Source organism: Podarcis vaucheri, assembly GCF_965113315.1.
Source record: "Podarcis vaucheri genome assembly, chromosome: 4".
NCBI lineage: Eukaryota > Metazoa > Chordata > Lepidosauria > Squamata > Lacertidae > Podarcis > Podarcis vaucheri.
In genome coordinates, this window is record NC_138762.1 from 77,692,550 (window position 1) to 77,711,889 (window position 19,340).

Consider the following 19,340-nt stretch of genomic DNA (forward strand, 5'->3'; position numbering starts at 1 on the left):
ATATGGACTTTTAACAGTTCGTTACCAGAATAACAAAAGAGAGGTGGAATTTGATTGCCACATTGCTTAGCCTCCTTAGTGCAAATATCTTTTTTTAAGAAAATAATTTAAATATTTACCTTAATTTTGCAACAATGGTCCATGGGGGAGGGCGCTGACATGGATCTGTCCCTCATGCTGAAAATGTTACCCCAATTCTACTCTAGCAGTTTAAAGGACTTGTGGCAGGGAGTGGCAGGAGAACTGGAGGACAAACACATTTATTTTCATGTTCTCTGAGTCAACACACCCGAGTTTGTGATTTATTAAAAGTAATATAATGCATCACATTACTTAGAATGGAATGTGTATTTGGAGGTGCATTTTTAAGAGATGCAGTGTGGATAGACTACTTCCAATAAGGTAGCACAAACTAAGCAACGTCCACAACAAACCACGAGTCAGGAAGTGCATATATGAAGTACTGACTTTGGGATTTCCAAGCACCAGACCACCTGTAACATCAGGGGCTTGTCAGGCTGGCAACTGTACCTGCCTGTCAAATTTGGTCTGATAAGTATCTGGCCCACGGAGTCAAAGTGATTCTCCACTCATTACATGTGCATCCCAATAACTATCACTCTTGTTTAAGCAACAATCATAAGACTGTTTGCATTAAGTGGCAGAAAACTGCTGCGCTAACTGCATTCGTATGTTTTTTTATTTGATGTAGGATTAACAATGATACAAATCAAGGACATGAGGAAAAAACCTGCAGCTCAATTGATATAGTAAATGTGGTTCGTAATCTGGAAGGCAAACAAATGGAAAATGACACAAACAGGTCACCAAACATTTCTTAAGCCCTCAGTGAGAATTTTCTGGTGGCTGATTTATCAAGACCATAGTGGTACAGTAGCTCTACAGACTATACAGAGGTGATCGTGAATAGTGCAACAGGCTACTACTCTTGAGGGTTTCCCAAACTTGGGTCTCCTGCTATTTTGGGACAACAATTCCCATCATCCCTTACCACTGGTCCTGCTTGCCAGGGATGATGGGAGTTGTAGTCCAACAACAGCTGGAAACCCAAGTTTAGGAATCACAGCTCTGGGCAGATTACCACAGGTCCTAGTTAGTGCCTCTAATAGGAAGGAGAGAGCTCACTAACAGATGGTACCTAACACCAAGGAATTTAGCGCTAATACGCCCAGGAACCTCACCAAAGTGCTGGAGAGGATGCACCTCCAAAGGCACATTCCTCCACATGTGGTGGGAATGCCCCAAAATTCAACTATTCTGGACAACAATCATACAAGAAATATTGTTGTTTTTGTTGTTGTTGTTAGAATATTCATAATGTTTTATTATTATCATTACAAGAAATATGCAAAATAACTAAGCAAGTATTAGAAATCACCCCAAAACTGGCCCTACTAAACATCTTCCAAAATAATAATGCCCACTCACATCATAAAGAGCTCATAACTCACCTACTCTCAGCAGCCAGAAACATCATAGCCAGACACTGGAGAGATCTGTCAGGAGTAAGCATGGACCACTGGTACCAAATAGTATGGGAAACAGTCTTATTAGAAAAACTAACCAACAAACTGAAACTGACACGGGGACAAATAGAAGAAGATGCCTTCACATATGGTTCCCCTTTATCACATACACAGCCCAACAAGACAACAAGAATCCACCAGCAGCATATGAATCAATATGGCTAACCTGATTCAAAAACACCCACCCACCCCACTCACACATGAAAACAAAGTTCACCACAGACAATCACAAACAACCACACCCTAGGTCAGAGGCCAGCAACCTAAGGCCCATGGGCCGGAAGGGGCCCATGAGTTGCCCCCGAACCAAGCCGCCCACTTGACGAGTCCCTGCACGCTGCGCTAAACCGGCGCAGCACAGCATGGGGACTCTGTTCCGTGGCTCCAGAAATCGCTTCTGTGCATGCCCAGACGCCGAAAATCGCTTCTGCGCAGGCACAATTTTCAGCGTCTGGGCATGCGCAGAAGCGATTTCCGGCGCCGTGGACATGTGCAGACGCAATATCCGATGTCGCAAGAAACACAAGCAAATAGTAAAGAGAACGCGCACAAGCGATGCTGACACAAAACCCCACACATACATTAAGTAGAATAGAAACTTTGCCATCTGACCCCACCCCCACTCACCATGCCCCTCCTCCACCTCTTTCCCCCTTTTCTTCCTTTATCAACAGATGAAACTGATCTGTAGAAAATGTAACTTGGGAAAAAAGACATTACACATATTTTTGTAAACCAAGAAATCTTTAATAAAAATATGTTTTTTAAAAAAAATAATAGGAGAGAGAGAGGGACACAGTTTTTTGTTTTTTTTAAAGGCAGTGGGACTGCCTAGGCTTGAGAAATCTTGAAACCAGTAGGAAAGTTTATATGAACTAAGTTAGCTGGTCCAAGGCCCCCTGCACCAGTACTCAGTTTGCACTGAGGGGGAAAAAAGAACCCCTGTAAATCGAAAGCGAGTAGATGAACTTTCTCCTTCATTAATTTTCCAAAATCTGTAGCTAGCAGCCTAGGGGCCAGAGCTGCTGGCCTTAACATTAGGTAGACTGAAAGAGCTGCCTTAGGCAACACATTTTAGGTGTAAAGAACCTTACAAAAAATTGTTGTATTTTTACTGCCAAGAAGGAAAAGAAGTGCTTATGAGATTTTGTGCCTCAAGTGCCAAAATAATTCGGGTAGCCTTGGATAATATGCACAGTGATCATGCCGCACCATACATTTAAAGCATAACCACCACCACCCCAAAGAATCCTGAGAACCATAGTTTGCTAAGAGTACTAGGAACTGTAGCTCTATGATGGGGAAACTACAAGCCCCAGGATTCTTTGGGGATTATAAAAGTGCTATAAACGTGTTCTAACCGTATGGTGCAGATGTGACCTTAGCATGGGGGCAAGGCACCAACCGCTCCTCATCCTCACGAAGCAGAATGACTTGGGCCGGCCCTGCCTACAGCTATGCTAAACATTATGGTGGCAGATTAGTATGTTGTATAACCACCAAGAGGGTAAAAGGTAAAGGTAAAAGGACCCCTGACCATTAGGTCCAGTCGTGGCCGACCCTGGGGTTATGCCGCTCATCTCGCTTTATTGGCCGAGGGAGCCAGCGTACAGCTTCCAGGTCACGTGGCCAGCATGACTAAGCCACTTCTGGCGAACCAGAGCAGCGCATGGAAACACCGTTTACCTTCCCGCCAGAGTGGTACCTATTTATCTACTTGCACTTTGACATGCTTTCGAACTGCTAGGTTGCCAGGAGCAGGGACTGAGCAACGGGAGCTCACTCTGTCGTGGGGATATGAACCGCTGACCTTCTGATCGGCAAGCTCTAGGCTCTGTGGTTTAACCCACAGCGCCACCCGCATCCCTACCAAGAGGGTAGGAACCATTTAAAGCACAGAATTGGGGGACAGAATTGCTCTCACTGGGCTCCAAGACCAGCTTTTGAGGGGAAGTTTTGGCAGCTACCCCTTCCCACTGGCATAAATTGATATTTAAATCAATATTTCCCATTCTGAGTTATCCAAGCTGGGTTGTGCTGTCATATCATCTAGCTTGCCCCTTATTTCAGAGAGTCGCAGCTTCACCATACTCTCCTTTATATAGCTCGGTGTTTTTTCCTGCAGTATATCTGAGAAATTCCTGCTCCATCTGTTTTACAGTCTGTCCAATGTACTGAGGTAGAGCAGTAAGTTATGTCCATAGATGCACCATAATTTCTAATGTACAAGTGCCATGAAATTATCAGTGTAGATTTATATACTCAGGGTCACACAGTGAACTGGGTTCTGAACAGTTCCTTAATTGAGAAAGACAAAAAGTAATCAAGAGCTGAGGAAAGGTCAGCAGTTTTATGTGATACTCCTAAGATATGTCTTGACATTAACAGGTTCACATAATATGGCATTTCAAATAAATGTCTAGGCTCAGCATGTTCTCCGACTTTTGCTACTGCAAATTATGTTCTTCAAAATATAGAGTGGCAAACCATGGAGAGAGGAGCAAATGTACAGTGTATCTTCCAAAGAACCATTTGTGAAAAAAGGAATTATCAAAAATTAAAAACTGTATTAGAAATTGGTCTGTGTTTCCTTTTGGAAGTTAAATGCAAAGGTTCATTTTCTAAAGTGCACTCTAAACTACAAATGATAACTTTGCGCAAGGAGGACAAATAGTTTATGGACTGATATTATCACAGTAGTCACAAATGTCCACTCAGAATAATATTTAGGATGTCATATTATCCAGCTTATATATTCTGGCAGCCTAGAACCTGATTTGAGATGGCACAGGCAAGTGATGAAACATTACAACTGGTAAATGGCGTATGTTACACCCCAGAAATCTGAGGCATGCTCCCCAAAAATTGATTAAGCAGAAATTGTCAGGATATTTCCATTCATTTCCAACGGAAAAGAACATGATCCCATAATGGTGAAGGGAAAAGCGTAGAGTGCTTCAACCAGATGGACCCAGTGCTTTTTTTCTGGGGTGACGCATACCCCTAAACATTTTGTGAATCTAAGTTTGGCTTCATTGAGGGGCAGCATTTCAATATGAGTAGGAAAATGAGAGTACCCCTAAAGAAAAAAAGCACTGGATGGACCCATGATTCTGCTGCTGCTGCTGTTCCTACTGATGACGTTCATGCGCACATAGGAACATAGGGAGCTAAATTATACCAAGTTAGAGCATTGGCTCATTGCACTGTCAACACTGGTTGGCAGGAGCGTAGCATAGGTACACATTCACAGCGAAAGGTCGGCAAGGGAATGGAGGACTTGCTAAGGTTGTAAAGGGCAGTGGGTATTAAGTATTCATACGACCAACTGGCAGGGCCAGCTCGCCCATGAAGTGGACTAAGGCAGCCACCTCAGGTGGCAGAATCCCACAAGGCAGTGCTCCTGCTGGTGCCCTGCCCACCCGTTGCCTTGCAACCCTGGTAAAAGCAAGGTTTTAGGGGAGGGGGGTGGCACTTTTCCCATTTGCCTCAGGCAGTTAAATGGGGTGGGCCACCTCTGCCAACCGGTGCCTGTGCCTTTGACTGGCTCGTCTCTGTGTCTTGTTCCTTGCTCTGTCTTTAAAAAAAAAAATTGTGGGAAAATCCCCTTATTGTGGCTACTGTTGATGGTTAGTGGTAAAATACAGCAACCATACTAGGCAAGGATTTAATTTAGGGGTGCCCAAACTTTTTTCAAAGAGGGCCGGATTTGATGAAGTGAACATGCGTGAGGGCCGACCAAAGTTGTTGAGCTTTCTTTACATTTTTACCCCAAAGTTGTTGAGCTTTTTAAAGGATTTTACCCCAGGACATATACTGCCACGGGGGCCAGATTAAATCGACCGGCGGGCCGGATTAGGCCCCCAAAATGGACTTTGGACATGCCTGATTTAATTATTGCCTGCTTACTGATTTATTTAGACTCACCTAGATGAGGTATCTAGATGTGGCTTGCCCCAGTATAATAGAATATTCTGGGATGTTTCCTCTGTGAAAAGCAAACAAGCCTGACAACTACCAGTAATATATCTAATCCAGGCTCAGGATATGCTTTCTTGGGCTTGGATCAAACTTGATGATAGCATGATCAGGTGGAACTTGATAAGTGTTTCCCATTTACTTCAATTCCACTTTCCAGTTACAGCCTTGCTCCTGTGTCATTACCCATGCCATTCCAAAGGGTACCCTAACCTTCAGGAATGGTCACCTGAGGGCACAGAGGGCTACAGAATAAATAGGAAGGTTGGATATACAAACTTTTGAGTTTGTTGCATAGGATACATTTAAGTGATAGCTGCTGTTCCTAAAACTGGCACTGTTCATAAACCCTTGTGTAAATTGCATATAGGAAAACCATGACAAAAATAACTCCAATGAAAAAAATCATTCTTAAAAAAACTAATGCAATTTAATCACTAAGTTATTTATGTGTAATATTCTAATTTTAATGTCAAAATTCTAAAGACATTAACACAGAATTAAAAGATCCAATAAATATGACCCCAGTTTTAATATATAGGACTGGACAGTTGATGTCTATATTATGAATTGATGTGGACCATAAAAGGAATTCATCAATAAAAATAGGTTGTAAAATGTTTCCCAAGCCAGCAACTGCCACAAAATGACTGAAGTTCACTGGGAAAAAGAACAATTACATAGATTTTCTGACTAAGGAAAGCCTCATTTGTCACACTGGAAGCTGACCTAACGAAATAAAGAGTACAACCTAATTAACACGTGCATTTATAAATTTCCCCTCAATTCTCCAGTCCTAAACAGACTTATGAGGGAACATGACCCACTGAACATAATGCTACTTAGTAGGTAAGTTTAGTACAATTATTTACATGTCTAAAAATACAAGGGCATAGGGGGGAAATTAGTGCATTAGTCCAGACATTGGATCTTGGCTTTTTCAATCTACCAAGAACAAGAGAAGGGATGCATCTTTAGCAAATAATTTTAGAAGAGCTATACTGGAAACAAGTGTCTCTCTATGGCCCATTTTATACTGCAAGATGTTTCTGTTCAGCACTTCAGACCTTCATCATTCTAGTAATATAATTCATAAGCCGCTTACAATAAAATTTTAAATGTGAAACAGCAGCACTTGAGATGAGAGGCTATCATTTACACTGAGAAGTAGGATGATTTCTGAAAGGTCCAGGAGGTCGGATATGAATTCTGATTAATGCTGATGAAACTGACTCCTAAAAATTAAATCCTGAACGAACACTTGATACCTTTATACATAACGGACAGCTAGGGTATTCTCATTAAAACAATTTCTGCAAAAATTACTTTAAGATTCTCTTTATGTCTTGATATTGAGAACCTTCAAAAGCTGATTAACAATATTAAATGAAGAACTAAACTGCATGGGAAATCAACCTTTCCTGCATATTTAAAAATAATGGGCTATAATTTGCATTCAAGTGCTATTTCATTGCCTGTAGATAGGGAAACCTCGAGAGGAAAAATGGAAGAGGAACTTGAAGAGGAATGGAAGAGGAAACAACAACATATATTTCCAATAATCCTATTGGGATGAAGGTTATTGGTTTGTTCCCGTTCTTGTTTTTATTATGCATTTTATGTTCTTGTTTTGTATTTTTATATTGTGAACTGTCCTGTGATCTTCAGAGGAAGAGCAGTATACAAAATAATAATTAAAATAATGATGATGATGATGATGAAGAAGAAGAAGAAGAAAATAAAATCTGGGATAGCTCAGTTGGGAGACCAGGAGATGCTTAATCTCAGAGTTGTGGGTCCGAGCCCCTCATGGTCCCTTCCAACACTACAATTCTATGAGTCTATGAAATAAATAAAGTGTATTGTTGATTGGGTGGTGACTGGCATACACCTATGGATCCAGGGGTGGCTTCTTTAGGGACCACACCATGACATTGTGATACATACACCATCACCTAAATCCATCCAATCAAACCTGTACACACACACACACACACACACACACACACACAACATATACATTTTTGTTTTCTTTCTCCAAGACCCAATGAAGCTCCTGTTGTACATCACAGTATTAATCTTCCAACCTTTGGACAATAGCCCACTATTTGTTGTGACGGTACCAATATTTCTAAGTCATGTAGCTGAAGCCAATTTGCTGTTTGAGTGCTGACAGAACCTGTTCGTCTCTGGCTCTCATCTGTACATGCTAATGATGCTATTAGAAAGAAGTACATCTATATCCTTTGAACCAGGGCACTGACTTCTTACCAGCCAACCCCTGTCCCATTTCAGACTTTAAATGCTATTCATTGACCACCATTATATAGGTGTGAAGAAATAGTCAATCAACTAAAATCCATTTTCAATTGGGATTAGTAATCAAGTCACTGGAAATCATAAAATTTAAGCACTAAAGGGGAGCGGGCCAAATGTGAACCAAAACTGTAGCTATCTTACTAGCCAAGTAAGCGGTTGAGACAATGGCAAATTTGAAGAATGGCCTGGAATCCCTCCCCACCCCACTCTAAGTCCTTGTGTAGGTTTGCCACTTACACACCGAGTAAAAATGAATACCCTGAAAATGCAGTGCAAAGTATACTTTCTAAGAGAAAAAAAGTCAATGTAGGATGTCAGTGTTTTGAAAGTGATTAACTAGTACATCAACAGCACATGGAAAGCTCTGTTGCACTTACCTCTTCTTGTTTGGGAATATTAAATTTTGTCAATTTTGACTTTGTCCTAGCTGAGTCAACTTTGGCAGAAGGCATTCCTCTATATGAGGTGCAGAGCAGGCTAGTTTCAGCTGGCACCTTCAATCTTGGAGACTCCTCAGGAGCCTGATCTTGACCATCCATTGGCCTTACATATGCTGTTGGTTTCTGCTGAACTATGCTGGGCTTCGAAGCAAGTGAAGGAGGAAAGTTCTGCACACAGTGTCCATTGCTATGCATAGCTGGCCTCTCCTGAGCCTGAGCTCCACCTTCTCCACCAAAACTCAGCTTTGACGGCTGCTGTTGTGTTCTGCTGTTGTCCCCAAGTGAAGACGATAAAGGACCTTGCGCAACACTCGACGGAGATGGTGATGAGGGATTGGATGCGTAATGTGTAATCTTTTCTAAACTGTTCTTTTGGCTAACCGTTTTGAAGTCGTTATTGTGTGCATCCGGCAATCCGTGTCTATGTTTGCTTCCCCTTTGTTGGTTCTCCAGAGTGTGCCCAGACTTCTGCCAACCCATTGCAGGGTTCTTGCCCAACTGCCCAGAAAGTGCCGCTGGTAGGGAAGATGGAGAAGCGTGAGTGTGGGGCTTTGTGTCAGCAATGAAGTGTTCCTCAGCTTTGGTCACAGACGTTTGTGAGATACACGGCTTTGGAACACCAACAAGGTGGCTTTGATTGGATCGATCCGTCAGCAGTTCTTTCATCTCATCGTAGTTGCCCAGGGTATTCTGGATACGGCTGGAGAGCTCGTCCCCTTTGTTAGTCTGTAAAGCAAGTAAGCGAGAATAATTTTAAATTATCATTCTGTAACAAAATCGAAAGTAGCCACCATGTTGGTCTGTAGCATCAAGAATAACAAAGAATCTTGTGGCACCTTAAAGAATAGCAAAGGAAATCGTCATGAATATGCAACAGTTCAGAAGCACATTAAATGAAGAATCACATAAAATGTTTTGTTTTGTGAGGACGCAAAAAGGTTTTCAATTTACTCTGAACATGGAAAGCTACATGAGCTTCAGAGTATATATTATGCATATTACAAATGTATCACTTGTATTTAATACATTTTTTTCCAAGCATATCATATTGGAAGCAGAAAAAAGTTTTTAATTTTTTTTAATTGAAGTCAAAGCAATACAATAAAAATAGTAGAAGTACAAATAAAAAACAAACAAACAGCAGCAAAGTATAATTGGAAGAGATAAATCAGGTAAAAGTAGAGTATTTAATACCATTAGGAAAGCCACATTTCTTGTTATACCATTGAGAGGAAGTCCTGTGTGTCTGTATTTGTGGTGTATATATATGACAGAATCCCACCAAACAGCATAATATTTTTCAGGATCCTACGAGCCTTTGAAAAAATGTAATTTATGAGTTATTTTTCAGCTAGCGCTAAACTCCACATATTTTTATATCACAGTGTGAGTCACAAGTCCTGTAAGGTTTTCCATTTTAGGACAACTGAAGTTCTGGCAGCCACCAGCATCGATGTCAAGAGTTCCTGAAAGTTGAACCCTTTCAGCTGATCATCCCAAAGATTTAGTAAACAAATCTGCAGTGAACTTGGAATGGGATTTTTGAGTATTGTCAAATATTAGGCCCACCATTGTCCAGAATCTAAATACCTGTGAGAAGTCCCACCAATATTGGAAAAAGGTGACTCCTTTTTCCACAGCCTCTCCAACAATTCTGAGAATATTGTGATGTCATATGGGCAATTGTTAACTATACTGAGTGATTTCCATGAAATGTAACTAGAGCTAGAATATTTCTGTTTGACCATTGTAAGCTCCCAGAAGCTGTCAGCATGTGACAGCAGCCACACCCCAGCAGCGCCTTTGACTGGCCAGCTAATCCAGGTGAGGGTAGCTGATGGGTCTCAAAACCCTGGTGAGCTGAATGTTATGACAAGCTCCAGCAGATTTGAGCGGGCAAGGTCAACAGTGAGTCCAACGGTCAAGAAGGCGGTTTCTGCATGTGCTGCAGAGGGAAGTGAGGGGCAAATGAGGCTTGTCAACCTGGGAAGGTAGCCCATCTAGGAAAAGGAAAACTCTGATCCTAAACCTCTGCTGCCTTGCAGGACAACTTTGGGAGAAGAAAAAGCTAAGGAGCAAACCCTATGCAAATCTGGAGTGAAGTCCCTAAGATGGTTGGGATGGTGCCTTGTACGCCTCCTTCTGGTAGCCAAGATGGTGCCAAATGTATTGCTCTGTTTCCTTTGGACCACAGCAGCGAGGCTGAGAGAGGGGTCTTGATGTTTGGGCAGCCCAGGATCTCCATACACACTGCCCAAGCTTGCGCACCATGTAATGTTACTTTGGTGCTGTTAACACAGTGGTTTCACTTCATCCCAGGAAGCACACTCTGTTGTCTCTTGATACAGACAGGAGCCAACAACTAGGTACTGATCTAAGTCTAAAACACTTTTTTGAAACATATTTGAATGTAACGCTGCTCCACCTTTCACGTACTTTGAAAAATAAACATCTAAAACTCAATGAGACATCAATATTAATGCATGCTTTGTGAGACCAGTTCATTATGGCAGACTACAAAAAAGTATATCCTGCAGCCTATAGCTAATGACCAATTAAAGTAGGACATACAAAATAATTTATGTGGTTGCTTTTACTGAACGAAATTATTACAGTGCTGTGTAATTTGAAATTACTAATTGGCAAGCAACTTGAAGAAAACTCAGTTGTTACTAGGAAACAATACAGTTTTATTACGGCACACATAAAACCCTAGAAGAACCTACTCTCTTTTGATAAAATAACTTGTTGAGTGGGCAAGGGAAATCTTGTTAATAAATTGAACTGTAGCAAGACTTATGACCTATCCCTCATGTGATTTCTTAAAAAGAAAGATATTGATATAGATTTGGGGGGCCGGGTGTTTCTTGTCAGTCACCTGTCATCATCACAATGACATTAGGTGACCCATTTCTGCATAGTGCTGTACATAGTGCTGATTGCCTTGACAATCAGCTGATTGTTGACACATGCAAATTTCTGCACACAGGTCTTTGCAGGTGCAGTTGGCTGGTGGTATCTGCCACCCGCCCTTTGATCCGGCCATGCGTTTACCTGCCCTGCACCTGACATATATGACATCAGGTTTAGAGAGCAGGTGGTGGAAATGGCTTGCCCAAAACAGTCTCATGGGTCAAGCTGGGGTATGTGTGTGGTTGATGGGCCTAATTAGGCCCACAGCCAGAGATTCCGCACTATTGGATTAGAACGACCTGCTATAGAGCAGCTAATGTTTTTGGTGCGGGGAGGAGAAAGGAAATGAGTCTAGTACGTGAGTAGCCAACATGGTGCCCTCAAGATGCAACTCCCATCAGCCTCAGCCAGCACTGCCTGAGCATTAAGGCACACCACACTGGCTATCCCAGTCCATTATTAGACCAGAAGGCAGTATTGCATGCTCAGCTGGGAGAGGAGCACAGGCGGGTGACCCATCAGTTAGGTGAGGTGAAGGGAGGTGTCCAAGCAGGACCAGGCTTGTTTTCACTCCGGCATGAAGGACCTCAAGCCACATCCCCTGGTTCTGACTCGGCTCACAACCAGCCATTGTGTTCTAGTGGCATCAACTTCCAGACAACATGGCTTAGCTTGTTCATTAACAGTCAGCAGCTCTGCCCAAGAACAAACAACAGTCTTTGGTTGTTGGATATGGTGACATTCAATATTGTCATGAATGACATGGATAAAGGAATAGGTGACCCCCTTTACAAGTCCATAGATGGTAAGATGGAAGAGACTACAAAATTAAAAATTTCTAAGCATCCCACTTTGAGAGCAGGGTTAGCAATTGAATAAGCTGTCATCTGGCTTTCTCTGGAGGTTTTCAAAAAAAGGTTAGACAAGCATCTGTAAGGGACACTTTAAATATATATTATTCTCTTTTAAGTTGGGGAATTGGGTTCTCCTAAACTGCCTTACCTGCTTTGAGCAACAATCAAACAACAGGGAGGAAAATTGGGGAAATATATATATACCTTGTATGGCTCACTGAAGAGGGAGTAGCTGTTATTAAATATGCCATCTTCGTGCTGGGTCTCCTGATTTCTCCTTTCCCATTCTTTCCTGCGCAGCATATTTCTGTCAGGGTCATAGACACTGCACCAAAAGAAAAGCAGAAAACTAGAATTAAGGCAACAAACCCTGGGTAGCCATAACTACATACAGAAGGGTGAATTAGCAAACAGGTGACAAAGAAAACAAGAACAGGAATGTGATGGATGCCATTCCAATAAGGAAATTAAAGTCCACATACACACAAACACACACACTCACCCAATTTCTGGAGGGATGAGATATTTAGGGGACCTATGTCGAACAGGTGAAATGAAACAGGGTAAGTGTCAAAGCATCTTTGACAAAGAAAAAAAAGGGAGGGTCCTTTTTAAAGTGCACAATAATTAAAGCTATGGTTAAATAGAAATGATGAAAACATTTCCTTGTATGACAGCTCTTTAGAGCAGGGTTGGAACTCTTGTGTTCCCTCCCCCTTTACTGTTGGACTCCAACTCCAATCAGTCTCAATCTGCATAGTCAAGGATGATGGGAGCCGTTGTCCAGCAAAATCTAAAGGGCTTCAGTGCCTTAGGGTGTTAGACAAGAATGCTGCTTAAAAATGAAATCACTCCAGTTGGATTCTATAGTTCTCTTTTCATTAATGAGCCCCTAAAGGGCTGTTAAAACTATATACCACAGATATTTTCACAGTAATGCACCTTCTTCTGATCTCCATTAATCAACTGTGGTCATGAAAGTACAAACGCAACTATCAGCTACTTTAGCCTAGCCACAATTGTTATCCTTTTTGCCAACCAACTAGAATTGGAGGATTGAAAGAAAACAACCATCCCAACCAAGATATTCTTGTTGTTAGTCTTCCACATATGGGCTGATATGACTTGTAGCTGTGCACTAAGACATCACAGAGCTGGCGGTAGCTACATTCATAGTACAGTAAGTCATGAACGTGCTGTGATGGCTGCAAGTTGTGAATACAAATGCATGAATGCTGTTCTGCTACACTGAATTCAGCCCCTTCATAAAAGGATTGACCAAGATGAAGGTGTGAAACTGCCTTATTCTGACAGCTGGCCTATGAAGTGCTTTGCACAGTGCAGAAAATGAGTCTCTGTAACCTCACATCTTGCAGTGAGGGAGCAGCCAGAAGGCCCTCAGAGCAGGACCTCAGTGTCCAGGCTGAACAATGGGGGTGGAGCTGCTCCTTCAGGTATGCAGGGGCAAAGCTTTAAAGGTTTAAACACTTCAAATTGTGCTCAGAAACGGAAATGTACTTTCACAATATTGGCCAAATGAAACAGCTTGGGAAGTAATTATTTTATTTTAGTGGTAGAATTTAGTTTAGCCCCGGGTAACAAGGCTGAGAAAGACCTCTCTCTTTGATCTACTGTCTCACAAAGTAGTAGACAATACAGTACTGGGCTCGGTGGATCAATAATCTTCAGTATTTGGTAGCTTCATATATTCATATGAATAATCATTTTAATCAATACAATAATGTTGGGTAATTATATTATTGAACAGCACAAGCACTTAGTAAGTTTTAGATTAGGCTTGCTTCTCATTATATCAGTCATATCCAACACCTTTTCTGGCCAGTTTATTCATACCATTGTCATTTTCAGCTAAACAAAAATAAATAAATGATGACTATTTATAAAGTCTGTGTTGCTAATGGCTTGTTATGATTTCCCAGAAGTGACAGCTTTACATTCCTCAGTGCTAAAAAGCATTTTGAAACAAAAGCATCAGCTGCCGTGCAAGAAAAACAAAGCACTAGCTTTTGATGGACTGGTGACATGATTAATAAAATGCTATACTTGGGCTGCCAGTGACTTTTTGGACTTTTCACCTAGTTTAAACAGAAGTTAATTTGAGGGTTCTGCAGTATTTTTTCCTCCATTTACAAACAGAAATGCCACAGGGCAAAGCAATTACTCTGATTTACTGTTTTGCCTTTGATTGAACATGAAGATGTAGCAGGGTCTCAAAAAAAAAAAAAAAAAAAGCAGCAACTTAACAAACTGTGTTCTTTCCCTCAGACAGATAAAGTACCTACTATGCTGTTTCAAAGAGTTTACCTCCAGGCTGCAGTGCAGAGCAAACATCAATCACTGACATGTGTCTAAGATGAGATTGATGTTTACTCTCACAGCTTTTCATCTTACATCCAATAAATTACTTCTCCTTCACCAAAATGCCTGGTTAAATTTCATTTTTCACTTTGCAGCATGAGTTTTAAAACTTTAGCTCCCAGCAATTCTGAAGCTGGATTCATTTACGCTTCATCCTCCATAGCTTTTATGATTTGTACTAACCATGAAAACTGGCCATATAAACATCAATACAATCACACAGAGTCTTCTGGTAACAGCCACTTACACACGGACAGAAGCCAGATTGAGGACGAAAGGTTTTAATTGTGTTCACGATTACTCTAGGATGGTAATAAATACGTTCCAGCTATCTGAATACTCGGTGCATGAATCCTGCAAGCTTCATCTTGGGAAAGCAGATATATTTTCTTTATTTCCCCCACCCCTCCCAAATATTTTATAATTCAAGAAGACGCTACACTTTCAAGATGCAACCTTTTTTTGAAATGTTTCTGAGCAACACAACTAACCTGTTTAGTGGCACGATTAGAAGGAGGTTAAATTGTCTCAACAGATCACGAGAGGATAAATCCTCAGAGGTTTTAACTATGCAAAACAAAAAATAAATAAATTCAAATTCATGTCATAAGGCCATTTTGCAATTTTCTAAGAACCCTAGTGAGTCTCCCAATCCCTCTCAGCTTCACCTCCCCCCCCCCTTTAATGAACTTGCGGCAGCTTATTTGAGAGTCATGAAGGTCAAAGATTCTGCTACCCTGGAATGTCTCCTAGGATTCATTAATGGGTATATTTTGTGCTGAGCCCACCATGGGACCTGTGTTGCTTATGCCTGCTCCTGCTCCCTGTCACTCCCTTTCAACCTGTCAATATGCACAGAAAGAGGTATATTGGTGCATTTTGAGTCTCTAGCGTGCTCTCCTTTAAAGAAAATGGCTATTCACAGGCTGTCTTGAACAACCCCATTTGGTGAGGAGAGAGACAAAACTGTAATTTTGTTCGCTTCATACAATTTTAATTTGCCCGGGGTGGGGTGGGGGTAGTAGTTCTATACAGCTTTGGAAACTCCCATTGTTCTAGGCGCGACAGGGAATTTCATTAATGCGAGCAGTTTCTGAGCTCTGGGTTCAGTACTGCACCTAAGGTTTCAGATTAAAACTGCCACTGCTGGAATGAAAGGAGGAACCTTTTCTGCTTCCCCACTTCCAGCCACTCTCTGAAGACTGGAGAAGGTATCCTCATAAGAATATTAGGGGGACGGGCAGGCTAAAACAGGTATTTTAAAACTAATTAAAATCAAAATGCATGAAGTGTCATCCCGAGTTATGGGTATACAAATACATGAGGGGTTTTTGGGTGGGGAGGGAGAAGGTTGTAAAATACTGAGGTCAGAGGGAATGCAGAAAAGCACAGAGGGTGATAAGTACCTAATTAATAGTGACAACTCACAAACAGTTGGTAATGCAGACACCCTGGCACTAGTAAGCCAATTAACACATGCTAATGATCCTCCAGTCTTGGTTCAGGCCACAAGTGATAGCGCTGAACCTCTTGATGTAATTCAGTGGTTTCATATTTACAGAATCCTTTTGAGGTTTGATCTAGAATGGCCACACTAGAGCTGTGTACATTTACTCTTCATCCAATGGACTCCCAATGTTGGTTTGGCAAGTGGTGTACATTCAACGTAAACTGTAATCTATCCTGTATCTATCCTGTGTTGTTGTTTTTGGGAAATACTGAATTTTGGTGTGTTTTCTCTCCAAACAAGTTTCAATCTGAGCTGATAAAAAAAAAAAACACCCAACCTTCTGTGTTTTAAGCTGGTAATGTGTCCTGGGAAGTTGAAATAACCCCCACTGTCTTGTGAATATTGCCTTTCCTGGTGTCAGACTTACATCTTTCTTCTCCCCCCCCCCTTTTTGCTTGTCCTGCCCTGTATGGTTTGACTTGGTTCATTTACTTCTGGAGTAAAAAAAATTATAAAGGCAACGACGACACAGAACTATCTATCCTCTTGCATAAAGCAAGGGATGCATAATTGCAGCTGTATGTCGTATTTTATTTCCAAGGAAAGGCAAAATATGGCATTTCATTATCAATGTCAAGTGCCAGTAGCCATAAATTCTATGACTCATCAAAGCTGCCTATACGTGTAACACTAACAAAGCAGCATTTCCAATTTACTGTTACTATAATGGATAATGACTGGAGGTTCATCAAAGTTAATCAAGAAAATGATGTCCATATTATGCTGTGTTGTGTTTCGCTTGACTTAAAAAGCACTTGGTATGGGGCAGACTCTGTGTGACAGATTTACTGTATTATAGACTGCATACAAATGCTTTGAAAGCAAAGCAAACATTGTGGTTTTGAAATGTTACATACCCATACGGCTCAATGCTGTATACAATTAAGTGCTCTTAAGTTTGATGTGCCCTTAGTGGGATACTTAATTGTACCGTGAGTTCTATCCTTAGTGAATGTGTAGGTACACAGAGTTCTTAAGAGACTGATATTTTAATTGATGGCTTTGCCTACAGAAATGAAGACCTGAAGAAGAAAAAATATTTTATTTTCATTCCTTTTAAAATGTTTTATTATTACTTAATGAATCTCTGCCTCTCCCTCTCGTACACAAACCATGGACAGAGTCATAGACCTAACCAAATATAACCATTTGCTTTTTCTCCTTCTTTTCTTCCCCTACTGCATCTTTTCTTTCAAGTCCTTGGTTTGAATGTAGATTGAAAAACCTATTTCTGAATTTCTTTTTTCAATATTAATCTTGAGGGGTAATAACTTTGCTGCTGCTGCTGTTGTGATTGATGATTGTATGGTTCGGTAATTAGAAGGTTTGAGACTTAGCCTGTTAGGATCTGAATAGACAGAGCAATTCAAACAATAGGAACCCAGAATAATTTATGCTGGTGCAGATTATGCCAGTGTAATTTCCCCCTTTTTCAAACTCTGTTCAGCAACATGGCTGCTGCCAGCTGAGCTGGCCTGAGCCTGGCAGAGGGGAAATGGGAATTTAACTTATACCAGCCTTTTTGCCTGTGTAACTTCTGCTGGGTTGCTAGGTGGCATGACCAAGGTGAATGAAGTTTGAAATGAGGTGAATCTCCCCCTGCCCAGTCCCACCCCTGCCACTCTCCCAGAATGCCACTTTTGGGGGGCTTACCTTGACCTTGGCTCAGCCAGCTTTGGCTGAACTGGCTGAGCTGGAATGATGAGTGTTGGGTTGGCTAAACCCAAGCAATTTCTCCCAATTCTTTCTCACGCTTGCAACCCACACTGTACCACCTCCTGTGTTGTTCCTAATTGTCGCCCAACCCTCTAGAGCAGCCTTTCTCTACCTGTGGGTCCCAAAATGTTGTTGAACTACAACTTCCATCACCCCTAGCTAGCAAGGCCAGAGCTCAGGGATGATGGGAGTTGTAGTCCAACAACATCTGGAGACCCACAGGTTGAGAACCGCTGCTCTAGAGAATATTTGGTGGGTTGGCATTAGGCTCTGCAGCAGAGAGGGAGGGGGAACTAACAAAAACCACCTCCTTCTCCCTTCCACTCTGAAGCCTCTGTACAATCCCCAGTCCTACGTAGTTCACAATGCTTAAGTCCCTTGAAATTCCCACTTCAGAATCAGCAGGTCATTTGGGGCTGCCATTACATCTGTTGATGCGTACTGGAGATGGAAGGCAGACTGAGAGGCCCATCCAGAGAAAATCAGAGCCTAAAGCTAGGCCCTAAGAACCCCTCCATCAGGTCAGCTGAGGGACAAGCTAACACCTGCATTATCCTGATTAAAAATAATGCCTCCAGATAAAACAGATGACCATATTTTACTCCATCTCTGTTAAGCCTTCTGCCTAGCATGGATCCTTATGGGACTCTAATGTGCAAAATTTGATATCCTTTTGTCACATATTAAATCTGTAACTGCTTTTTGTTTGTTTGGGAATTTTTCGTTGCTTCTGTGCCTGGCTTTCAATCTTCTATTAGCTGCTGTTATAAAAAGAAAGCATTTTGGCAATATTTATTTGCAGATGCAAACATCAATGCAAAGCACTTAGTGGAGCAATGTATGCACTGAGGAGGCACACAGGGGGATTCAAATATTTTATTGCACAGTGGATATTATTACCTCTGTACCTGCTATGCATAAACCATTCTCGGTATTTTATTTCTAATACAGCAATGAACAGCTACAGCGATGACGCTACTAAATCTTTTAACAATCATGACATACTACTTGCAAAATAAATGCCTCTGGTTAATATTTAAGTTCTCCTGCATTTTGATTTCCCCTTTGTCAGTGTAGCACATGTCTTGCTACAGCATCCTTCAAAGAAATAAAACTTGCCTCTGTGTTTATCAAAGGAAACAGGCATGAAAAATATCCTGAGCCATAAATAAAGTCATCTAAAGTCTATATTGCTCTAATTTGTCAGGAGTTGAACAAATGTTAATTATACAGCATTTAAACATTAGACTTGCTAATGTCATATTTAATTTAGAATGTTACACTGTAAATGTTTTCCGACCACATTAATTTACACCTATTATTACAATCTCCATTATTAGGTTTATAATGAAAAAGATACTTTCTGCCACTGAAAATTTGTTTAACAGCAAAAACAATTACTAATTAGAAGACATCTTTACTTAAATTATATTTATTTTCCAGCCTTGTTTTATAATCTGTTTTTGTATGGAAGTGTATCCTTTGATTCAATTAGCAAAACCCATTTATCTTATGTAATATCAAACGTGCATTGCTTTCGAAAAAAGGCACTGGGTTACTTCAGAGCCACTTCGCTACATAAAATTCCTCACATGGCGTTAATAAATGCATATGCTGACTGGATACAATCCATACTGCCTCCTCCACACTTCTTGCTTAAATTACTTGCACCCAAAACGATACT

At 41.1% G+C, this 19,340-nt stretch overlaps 1 protein-coding gene and 1 long non-coding RNA gene across 9 annotated transcripts in view; one reads left to right on the forward strand and one right to left on the reverse strand.

The window, feature by feature from the left end:
* Window positions 1–8,862, forward strand: part of LOC309530937 — a 103,663-nt gene extending 94,801 nt beyond the window's left edge. Inside the window, exon 3 of the long non-coding RNA XR_014218973.1 lies at window positions 8,738–8,862. This is a non-coding gene — a long non-coding RNA (uncharacterized lncRNA). The remainder of the gene's footprint in view (window positions 1–8,737) is intronic.
* AFF3 (ALF transcription elongation factor 3) overlaps window positions 1–19,340 on the reverse strand; it is a 224,539-nt gene that overhangs the window by 167,234 nt on the left and 37,965 nt on the right. For 5 of the 8 annotated variants that reach the window (XM_082220026.1, XM_082220024.1, XM_082220025.1 and 2 more), the window contains exons 2-3: window positions 12,256–12,376; window positions 8,222–9,010 (exon numbers count right to left, since the gene is read on the reverse strand). In XM_082220026.1, the coding sequence (XP_082076152.1) occupies window positions 8,222–9,010; window positions 12,256–12,354 (888 nt within the window). In that variant the 5' untranslated portion in view covers window positions 12,355–12,376. Of the gene's footprint in view, window positions 1–8,221; window positions 9,011–9,478; window positions 9,811–9,874; window positions 10,047–12,255; window positions 12,377–14,921; window positions 14,994–19,340 lie in introns of those variants that run through there. The other 3 variants (XM_082220027.1, XM_082220029.1, XM_082220028.1) reach the window with 3 other exon arrangements.